This window comes from Austrofundulus limnaeus, unplaced genomic scaffold (genome assembly GCF_001266775.1).
Source record: "Austrofundulus limnaeus strain Quisiro unplaced genomic scaffold, Austrofundulus_limnaeus-1.0 Scaffold2, whole genome shotgun sequence".
Taxonomy (NCBI): Eukaryota; Metazoa; Chordata; class Actinopteri; order Cyprinodontiformes; family Rivulidae; genus Austrofundulus; species Austrofundulus limnaeus.
This window is the reverse complement of record NW_013952404.1, coordinates 1,792,951-1,804,644: the sequence shown is the minus strand read 5'-3', so window position 1 is coordinate 1,804,644 and position 11,694 is coordinate 1,792,951. Positions and strand designations below refer to the sequence as shown.

The 11,694-nt window shown below is 38.6% G+C and overlaps 1 protein-coding gene across 1 annotated transcript in view; it reads left to right on the top strand.

Annotated features, from left to right (window-relative positions):
• The window catches only part of daam2 (dishevelled associated activator of morphogenesis 2), a 94,829-nt gene that overhangs the window by 40,393 nt on the left and 42,742 nt on the right, over positions 1 to 11,694 (top strand). The window contains exon 3 of the mRNA XM_014010227.1: positions 3,514 to 3,603. Coding sequence (XP_013865681.1) covers positions 3,514 to 3,603 — 90 coding nt within the window. The remainder of the gene's footprint in view (positions 1 to 3,513; positions 3,604 to 11,694) is intronic.

Sequence of the window (11,694 nt, the reverse complement as noted above, 5' to 3'; positions counted from 1 at the left end):
TATATATATATTGTGCTGCCCCTTAGTTGGACCTGCGTCCACAGCATTTGCCTATACTGCCTACGCCACGGGCTGGCCCTGGTTATAAATAACTCCAAATTGATCTTCTTTTAAAAGACAGCTTTAGCTGTAAATACTGATGTGTTGTACTTTCAGTACAAGCAAACTTATTGTACCTTGTAGGGGTCAATAATGGCTGCTCCAGCTTCCTGTGGGTTCCCTGGAGGCCTAATATGACTTCCTGCCATCTTGCTAGTCTTTCCTCTGCCTCACTCTCTCGCCCAGAGACTGTTGCATGATACATGAGCAGTGACTGTGTCTGTGTTCCCATTTTGTGACACAGGGTTAAACCTGAGGCACAGACATCCATATCCACCCTGGAAATACTGTTTCATAGATACGTGCATGAGGGCGGATGCCACATTTCTCACGTATGTGGAAACACGAGCATTTCCAGTCCACAAAGACACTCCCACTTTAATGCAAGCCATTCACATAAAGCCACCCTTTGTTTTGTCATTTCCCATGGACTTGCTCAGCTTTGGGTTTTTTTTTTTTTTTGATCTTAAGAAATGTAACTTGCACACACAAAAACAAAGTGTGGTATTTACTCACAACAAATTACAGTTATAGACAGTCTCAACTTTTAATTTAACTTTCAATTCATAAAAGTTTCCTCGATTTAACCCTGCCATATTTTTTAGATTTTTATTGGCACATTTGAGAAATCAACTAAGATTTATAGGCAGGAAATAAAGCAACAGAGTAGATTGTAGGGCAGCAAAAATGGCAATCAGAGCACATGTCCGCAACACTTCAGAAAACCTGAAGCAGCATGTGGTTGGCTGCTGTGCATGAAATTTGAAAAGATTTGGAGGTATGCGCTTTTTCCTCCTCAAGCAGCAGGTGAAACAATATTRGCTTTGGTTTATGTGATTTCCTGGCTGAAACGTGCTGATGTTGGAAAAAGAGGGGGCACATCGAGGAAAAGTTTTACGCAGCAAAGTGTTGGTTTTTGTTTTGGAAGAGAAAAAAGGTAATTGCACGTGTTTGAAGGTGTTGCTCGGGTCATGAGGTGATGCGATGTGGAAGCGATGCTGAAGGACTTTAGAAAGTGGGCGGAGGATGAGAGTTTAGGAAAACTGAGCGACATTACATAACTTGCAAAGAAGTTCTCAGACTGTCATGACTAAAGCATTTTTCTACGTTTCCATGCCCACATCCTCAACTTCAGATTTTTCCTTTTACTACAAAGAGGTGCTCTGTGTAGAGCTGCTTCTTGAAAAAGAGATGTGATATAAATAGGATTTACCTGGTCAAAAAAAAGCTTAATAAAATACATTAAAAATAAAGTATAATAAAATACTTATCTCACATTTGCCTTAACTTTCCTTGTCTTGAATCCTGCTCGTGCATTTCTCCCTTCATATAAAACCATGAAACTGTGAAGCTTCAGTAGTGACAGAATGGAGAACACAAGCTGCATAGAGATCAGATGCTGGGCTCAACTCCCATCTGGTCTACATCCAGGGGTCTCATTCCCACAGATTCTCACCAGCTCCCAGAACTTAGCTCCTCCAAAGAGCAGCAGCTCGGACAGCAGGGCTTTGACCCGGCATCCAGGCAACTGGCCAGAGACTGGCTGGATTCTAACAACCTCATTTCTAAGCCCAAGGATACAGAGAGAAGACTATGATCCAGGTTGGGAGCAAAATCTGTCTAAATCAGTGGATGCTGAGTTTGAGTTTAGATAGTACCATATTTATTCAAGTATAATATGTAAAATTAAATCCATAAAATCATCCATAAAGTTGGGGGGTAATGCTATACTCGGATAAATATTTTTATTTATGTATTTTAACTGAAATATCAGCTTTATTTACAAAATGCCTGAGTCCGGAAATGAGACCGCGTCATAAAAAGCAGTTGAAACGACCTTACCTCTGACACTCCTCCATGCTTCAGAGTGAGATAGTGACAGATCCAGTCAGGCGACATGATGTGAAAAAATGGGGAAAAAAGTAGTCCTGCAACTTAGTAATGAAAACGAACTAATGGCATTAGCGTGTGACCGGGCCGCTCCTCGAACAACAACAAACATGTTCGTCTGTAATGGCTGCCGTCTACCGGTGTTCTGAAAAAGTTTGTATCCCTGAAAAAACATCTCTCCGCCAAAGGGAGCTCTCATGAATAGGAAGTAATCTGCTTTTCCCCCACAAGATGGCCCAAATCTTATGTGAAGTCTCTGACTTTTGTGTTGGCGACTCCTGGTGGACTATGTGTAAAATGCCAGAAATCATATGATGCTGCTACAGCTGATATATATTTGTTGTCAAAATACCTTTTAGTACATATGTTGTTAAAATAAACTGAACAGTCCAATGATCATTTTACTGATATGTATAAAGACTGCAAAGGCTGAAAAATCTTGAAGTCTGTATGAAATTGGAGGTAGTTTGAGGATAACTTTTTTTTTTTTGCTTTTTAGGCTCAAAAAATGGGGGGTCGTACTATACATGAGATTGTATTATACATGAATAAATATGGTAGTTAGTACCTTTTTTAAACTGAAAGTGAATAGTAGCCTATTTATCTTCGCAGATACTGTAGACCTCAAATGATGAGCTCATCACGTGAGTCACAAGTAATTATTGAAATCCTGCTACTTGACTAAGAAACACTTTGACCAAAGACCGTCTTTAAATTCACACCCAGACTTATTGTCCTATTTTCCTAAAACCACAGTAAAGCGTCTGCTGTTTATCCAGTTGAAAGGAATGGGTGAGKGATGATGTCATTCTTCATAGAGTAGAATTCTTGGAATTCAGGCAGCCTCGACCCACTCTGTCCAGCAGAGTGGGTAAAAACACAAACCCCGGGTGGCTTACAGAGGGCCCCACCTCTGTCACCAGTGGCCATCTYCATTCTGGGAGTCCCAGGAGGCCCACCACTCACAGCTGACGTCACGGCAGCACCACCATTATGAAGAGATTAGTTTGAGTTGAGCACAAAGCCTCAGCACTGAAGCTTCTCATCCTTTTTTTTTGTCCCATTAGTTTCCACATCCACACTTTTCTCATTTTCAACGTGTCTCTCTTTCTCCACCCGTCCTACATTTGACTCCCTTCAAGTCTCATTTATCCGTTGCTGTTTTCCGAGACTTTGCTTTTCCTTGCTGGCACACAGAGACTCATTTCCTGAGCTCATATGCATTTCAAAAGGTGCAAGAGRCTCTTTGCATTAAGCTGAAAAACTGAGCCGAGCAGCAGGGTGAATATTAAAACGCTCCTCTGCAAACCAGACAGTGGGGAGGTTGAACAAACATTTCTGTGTAAATATAACTTATCCAGTGATCTGCAGACYTTTTCCTAAAATGATTTGTATTGTCATGTAAATGTCTTGAGAGTGGGTGCTACATGACAGTTCTAACGGTTTCTTTGTCGTGGCTTCTAACCATTGTTTCCTGCACATTAATGAGCTCTATAGATAAAGTGTTCGGTGTTTATTTTGCAGGATGAGCTGGACTTGACAGATAAGAACAGGGAGGCCATGTTTGCTCTGCCCGATGAGAAGAAATGGCAGATCTACTGCAGCAAGAAAAAGGTGAGTTGGTCTCCTTTCCAATTTTATCTTGCATCAGCTCTGATCTCTGGATGGCCTTCTGTTGACTGGCTGCCTGAAGCCACAGTTTAGAGTTAAATGTCAGCCTTGAATGTAAAAAAAAAAAAAACCCTACCTCCAAGGATTTCAAATCAGCGCGACCATACAGTCAGCTCCTTTTCTTGCTTTTAGTTTCTTCTTTGACATAAACATATCCACATACTATCAGATGTTACACAATAGTGGCATGTGCAATACTAAGAACTGGGTTTCCCTAAAAGTGGGGTCAGGAGTGCATTTGTGCTGCTAAATATGTAATAATATTTTAATGAGTAGTTGCTTCTTGTCATTAGAGAATTGTTATGCCATTGGTGCTCTTGAACGTTTGGGGTAGTCCTCCCTTTCCCCTTACTAAGACATCCTCCTACAGTTCAGAGTGTCTCTCCTGAAGGCATATAAAGTAGTTGGAAAAAAATAACTAAGTAAATGTACTTAGTTTCTATAAACTTATAGTCTCTCCACAGCAGCTCTGGTCCTATTTTGTGTGTATAAAGTGGCACTGTTCATAAAGTAAGATGACAATGCTTCACAGATCCTCTTGAATGTTTATTAAGCCACCCAATTGYGTCTCTGTCTCTTTTTCTTTTCTTTCTTTCTTTCTATTTTTTGTGAGGAGAGGGGTTGACGATTTTGTATCGGAAGTGGGATGAAGATCAGACCACTTCTTTCAGTTTCCAAGGCATGCAGGYTCAACTTGGCTTGAAGTGATCTGACAGGCCTTTTAAAGGGAGCGAACACACTCTGCTGTGTTTGTATTCACTTTTGTGTGCCTTCTTTTGACCTGTAATATGTTACTAGTAAAATTTAAAAGAAGAAGAAGAAGAAGGGGGAGTGTTTTAGAGAGATGTCAGGGTGAGGATGGAAGCTGCTATATAAGTAGGAGAAATGCAAAGAGGAAGACACAGTCTGTCATTTATGACATTATTATAAGCTGCTGCGTCTTTGAATGCTCTGCATAGTGTCAGATGGGATTGAACTCCTGGCAGAATTTGCTTTTGCACATGTGAAGCCACAAAAAAAAGTTCAATATTACTCTAGAATCAGTTATTTAATAACTCACTTAAGCAACCACAGACATTTATGAGGACTTTCTGTGCCATAGTAGAAGGTAGTGGAAACAAAATTTTGGCAACAGCGTAGGCACTTTGGAGTTGTGTGCAGCTAAGCTGGGTTCAGACCTAGGATATATTAGTTTGTCATTCCACCCCCATCTCTCCCAGTCAGAAATCATTTCCTCTGCAAAGCTAAAGTTWAAAAAAATGGCATCGTGTCCAGGCCAGGAAACAGAGAGCAAAACCAAAGTAACATTGAACAGCGGAAAGCCGGAGGAAAATCCAAACAAACCCCTCATTCATGGACAGAGGCGGCGTAATGGAGAATGAGGGGAAGGAGAAAAAAACAACTGGGGTGCAATATCAGATAATAACCTGCCTGCTTGTGTGGATATACGTGTGTGTATGTGCATTTTCAGACAGGACGACATACCACCTCCCCTCACATCCACACACATAAGCATGGAGAACCGCAAAAAAAGGGGGGGAAGCACCACTGCAGGTTATTCCGACACAAGTGCACCACACAGTAGTGCCCTCTGTTGCTGAGAATTACTGTAACACGTGACTGTGATTTGAATGGAGAGCAGAGTTTTGTTCCGTCCRAGGTGAACACGGCTTCCCTTGTTTGCACCAGTGGCGCGACGGCTTCAGTTATTGTGATTAAATAAAACATCAGAGAAACGGAGAAACTCGAACATTATTCCTTTTTTTAAAAAAGAATTCTGCTCAAAACAAGTAACTTTTGACTGGTTCAGTTTGGAGCAAACTGGGAAACGTCTTGAAGAGCACAATTTTCTGCATTTTGTTTATCAAGAAACAGAAAGCTGACATGAACCTACTCTGAGGAGTGTGTAATTATTATAACTAAAAATTTATTTGGCATAATTTGGATTCTTGTTTAGACTGGCCGTCTTAAGGCCACAGTGTTTTTTACCAGGCAGTTTTAGTGTAACGGCAATTAAATTATGGTTGACTCGACCGTCTAGATCTCTTTACGAGTCCAATTTGACAATTGGACTTCCGTCAGCATTTTGTCATAGAGCTACGATGGAGTATTAGGGCCACATAACGAGATTTTTTTTTAAATTGCTAGAATAAAGTCACAATATTATGACATTGAAGTCGTATAAAAATAAAGTCATGATATTACGAGTTTAAAGTCGTAATATTATGAGATTAAAGTTATAATATTATGAGATCAAAGCCGTAATATTACGAAATTAAAGTCGTAATATTATGAGATTAAAGTCAAAATTTTGTAGCCTTTATATGAAAAAACATGCAGTTACCACTGCATTAAAATGAGGATTGTTGAGCAACTTGTCAAGTTTTTCTTTAGTATTGCTATAGATAAATAGTTAATCCTTTAGCACATTAGCATCAAATTATCAATAGCAGGACTAGGATATTGTGCAAACGGCTATATGATAAACCAAAGCTGTATTGTAATTAATGGATGCATTGACAGATTTAGTCGTCACGTAGCTAATTTGGATGAAACCATGTTAATCTACTACTTTATAAACATAGAGGCATGGCTGTACACAGCAGATGTGGCCAAAATAAGAATGAGGAACGGGAAATAGACACGTCATGATTATGACTTTTTTTCTCGTAATATTACGACTTTAATCTCGTAATATTTATTCTCGTAAAATTATGACTTTAATCTCGTAGTATTATGATTTTATTCTCATAAAATTACGACTTTAATCTCACAATAATAAAAAAAAGTCTTGTTGTGTGGCCCTGATACTCCATCGCATGGAGCAAATTTACCACTTCTCAAAAAAAATTATAAAAAAATAAATAAACGTGTTGTGGCTGAGCAGCAATCATAGATGTGAAAAGAAAGTTTTAAATCAATCAAAAATAATTTCATCAAGTTGGCAATCCTTTTTGGAGAATCAATAAATCTTAAGAAGAAAGGCAATATTGCTTAATCTTAAATATCGCATCAATAATGGTTTGTTGCACTGGTTAAACCAAGAACTAATTGCTGACTTTACACATGTTTAGTTTGTCTCTAGGAACATATTACRTTCATTCCTGCGAGGATTTATGTATGTTTTTGCATGACTTGTCTGCAGCCACCTCCAGGTAGAGCTTATTGTAACATTTAATATCTTAGATTCTATTGCTGGAAGCCAAACAGACTCTCCTGACTCCTATTAGACATGCTGTACAGACACTCAAACACACACATCTGTGCTTTCAAGCCATGGTAGAGTTGTACATCCTGAACCAAACTATAACTTAGAACATTTAAACACTGAATATTAAATCCAAACCAAAGACGGTAAAGAAAAATTGATACAAACGCAGTTCCAAAAAAGAGAGATGCAATAAAAAGTTGAAAAAGATTTAAAATGCCACACATGAGCCTACATCTTTAAAGCTATTGGGAACGCTGTTGCATAACTCAAGCTGAATGTTATGACAGTATGCACAGAGCATCAGGAACTGATGACTCCACTTATTATCCACATTCTCTTTATCCTCATCTCTTAATGCGATCCAAGGCAAATATAGCTTCTGGAGTGAGTGCAAAAAACCTTTAATGCTTATCTGTTAGAGAAAAAAATGACTGCAAATGTTACATAATCTTTCAGAATTCAATATCCTGTCTATTTCCTGCTTAAGGTGAGACCTTATATCCCAGCTTCAGTAGATAAATACTCACCATGGACACATTGTTTTATTGGAATCTGCTCATTCCACAGATGGAGATGTTTTACAGTGACGCTTGAGTTTATTGAGTAAATATTGACTTAAATAATACATTCTGATGCTCTGTAATAGAAAAATGTCATTAATTATGCAACAGTAATACTACTTTATTGAAGGTCCCTGTACTTTTTGGTCATTTAATTTTTTGTTTTAAAAACAAATATTCAAAACAAAAAATGGATAGTTATTTGTTTTTATTTTTAAAACATACATTGATTATTCTGTTTTAATTTTATACCCCAAAGATGGGAAAACTGTCTTTTTTTATTTATTTTTTAAACTGGAAATTTAACATTGTTGTTATTGGATGGTTTAAGGTGGAACGAGTTAAATAACTTTTTAATAACAGGCGGCTGCTTATAAATAAATAAATCCTAGCTAACTATTGCATTTCTTTAACTAATTAACTTAATACTGTATTTTTATTAATGCAGCTAGTCCAGCTAATATCTTTAAAAAACTGAGCTCCACCTTAAATAGTATAATAATGGGATGAATAAACACATTTCACTTTATAACTAGCTTACCAAGCAGCCACAAAGAATAAATGCTAGCTAACTAGTTTGACATGCTTTAAGAGGTTTTAGCTGATAGTTTGTATATCACTGATGATTCGAACAGTTTCCTGGAGTTTCTGGTGCTTTTGGTAAATGATACCTTTCTCCAAGAGGACTTGAAGCTGCAGCAGGTTCCACAGGGCAGCACTAAGTTGCCTTGAAAACTTTCGTTTTGACAAAAATAAACAGACGGATCGTTTCCCTGTCCTTTTGTTTTTTCAAGAACAGTTTTCAAAATGAAAATCGTATGACCAAAAAACCATACAGACTATTGAAATATGGCCACATTTATTGCTTTTTTTCCCTTTCAACTGCAATGTGTATTTACATACAAACTAGTGTATATTTTTAAATCTCATCCCCTCCCTTTAACCAAACCTGGATTTTTAAAATAGCTTTTAGGAACTTTATATCTTACAATTTGTCTCAGAGCGAAACATAATGTTCCAAAATATCAGAATTTATAAAAATGTCTYAAGTATATACTGTAGTGGCCCTTTTCCGCTAGTGCCTCTACAGCACGTTTTGACTTGGCTGAACTCTGTGGTTTTTCATTACATTTCAGGAACAGCTCTGGTGGTTGGGTTCATAAGGCTGGATGGTCCCAGAGTCCAAAAACTGATGCTTCACGCCTTACCAGTTGGTGGTGGTTATGCTCCATTAAGCTATTTGCCACCCACCATTAAACTTAGAATAAGAAGATCCCTGAAAAGATACACAACACAACAATGGAGGACATGGTTACTGCAAATGGYGRATCGGGTTGTTGTAAGAGTAGCTCTTTGTGACGCATCCAGTGGCCTAACCCATCAGTGACCGACAGTCTTCTGACATTGCATTTTCAGGCAAGCACGGTACACTTGGAACCACAGTGAAGTAAGTTCTGAAAAACGGGCTGGTTCCACAAATCCTTGCTAGTGGAAAAGCCTTTGGTATCATGGAGAGTCTAGTAGAACCATGCTGTAGAGGCGCTAGTAGAAAAAGGGCAGAAGTGACTGGCCTCCATGGGTTCAAAATAAAGGTGGTGAAAAATAAAATAAAATGAAGTCATTGAAATTTTTCCATCAAAACCCATTTGAATCTATATAAATTGGCTTTCTGACAACAATATGTAATTTGAAAAGCCATTTGCTTTTAGGAGTAGTAAAAAAAAACAAATGGCACACCATGTTTGTATGGGTGTGTGTAATGCAGGGATGTTGCAGAGTACAGCAGCATGAAACAGGGTTTCACTTCATAAATTACCTCTCATATTCTGGGTCATCATTTTAAAGGTGAAAGTGTTTCCTACAGTCAGGCAGGCCAACAGCAGAATGTTGCCACAACACTTCAGGGTGCTTTTGGTTTAAACTGAGCCGTCGTGGCAGTGGTTAGCACCGACGCCTCACAGCAAGAAGGTCCTGGGTTCGATCCCTGGTTCGGACCTGGGGTCTTTCTGTGCAGAGTTTGCATGTCGTCCTCRTGCTTGCGTGGGTTTTCTCTGCGTACTCCGGTTTCCCACACCCCCTAAAACATGTACCTCCCAAATAGGTTGCCTTCAGGCCCAGGCCACCCTTGGAAAACAGATTTGTGATCTCAATGGGATTTGCCTGGTAAAACTTCGGTAAATAAAGAAAAGAAAATTATAGGAGGCCAGCTGTGTCGTCGGAATTCCTCCTCCTGAATTGTTGACTCGAAACGTATACGTGCACAGGATACATGCAATCTGTGAACTCAATTATGATTGTCAGTCAAACCGCCGAGGGGGGCTGAAATCTTTAAGACTTCTTGCTACATGACGGCGGGGAAGCTGAAGTTTGTAATTTCACCCTGTCTTTCAACAGGTGCCTCTGCAAACACAATAACCTGCCAAACAGTCAGAGAAATATGTCTGAGCGCTGGCGTTTGTCAGGTATTCGTGTCTTCAGAGGCACAATATATTTCTCAGCAGATGGTTGTAATAAGTAAAACACAGTACAGACATATACCTGATATGCTGCTGGGGATTCCTGTCTTTCTTTGCTGCCGAGCAGATTGTAAATTACATTTGAAGTCATCGGACACAAGGATTGTGTGGTATAAATGCTGCAGCTGAACACGCAACTGGAATACATTCATTCTGTAGAGGACCGTTAGCCAAAAATTAAATTTCACTTTTCTAGTGTATCAAGGGGTTTCATGCTCTTAAAAACAAACACATCGTTTCTATTCATTAACAGAGGTTGCTGTTAATACTTTTCATTTACTCCAAGTATTGTTCAATGAAGTCTGGTTTCTTGTCGGATCGCTTTAAAACCTGTCATCAACTGTGATTAACTCCTCAAATTGTTAGGTCAAGCCAGCAACACACAAAAGCAGACTTCACATCACTTCAGGACTTAAGAATTCCATTATAAGGATCTAAATTCAGGAAATATGTAGACTGATATGACTGGGAGCCCTAAAACAAACCTTGTTGTCATCATTTTTAATCTGTCCTGAAACATGTTGAAAATAGCTGCTTGTAAAACTGCCAAAACAAATGTTTCGGCRGCTGTAATTTGGCCGAGGGGTTGTAGAAAGGCAGTTAAGTTGTTAATCTTGGTGTTGGGATCAGTCTGGCTTTGCGTCCTGAGCGTGTCAGCGGCACATTGGAAAAGACGGCCGGCTTGAAAACACCGGCTGTGCATTACAGTGAGTTCTATTGTTCTCCGGCTCTTAAGTGAATTTGCGTGCTGGCACGGAGCGCCGAGGTTCAAAAACAATGGTCATTACTGGGACTAAAATCTACGTTGACCAAACTTGTACTCAGTCCAGGAAAGTTATAGCTTTTATAGTGAATATTGTTCAAAATTCCAGAACCTTGCTGAATCTACAGCTCATTGTTGTGCCTGCATTTGAATCTGTTAATTATCTATAATTAGGTTTTATGTCTCGTGAAAATCAGTTCAAGCTGGTCTCATTATGGAGATTGTCTGACTTAATCAACAGAAAGGGTGACTTGGTTTTAGCCATGTGTTGCCACTGAATAAATATTAAAGCCACATTTTAAATGATTGATTTCATTATTTCAGAAGGCACACAGAGAATTAATGAGGTCTAAGCAGGACGAAYGCCCTTGAAGAGTAAATAATAAAGTGCAATAGATAAAAGGCAATCTCGCCAATTAAATTTATTGCAGCTGCCATCTTAAATACTTGCTTCTATTTGAAAGTTTCTCTTCTTTATTGTGGTTTGTATACAATAAAGTCACAAGATGAATAGAGTTAGTTCAAGTTTTGGTTTTGATAGGTTCAGTTCAAATGAAGGTAATCGGAGCTTTTATAATGTCTTTAAAAGAGCAAAAGTTCTTATTTAAATGACAAAAACAAAGTCTGAGATTAGTCATTGCCCTGCCTTTTAACCACATCAACAATAAAAACAAAACAAACAAGAAATTGTTGTGTAGTTTTGTTTTTTTCATCAGAAAACACACTAAACTACACTCACTGTTTGTTTATCTCTTATTTGAACTGACGTGAAATACTCCAAAGTAACCCCAGTCCAAATTAGAAAACCGCTTCCGGTTGTGTAATTTGTCTAATATATAAAGTGAAAATAAATGCCTGGTTCCAGACTTTATATGATATTAGATGATAGATAACATCTTGAAAATCTCAAGCTGCTGTGGAGTTATTTTCAGACCGAACTGGCTGACATTCATTGCACAAAGGAACAGACTTTGGTTTAATGTT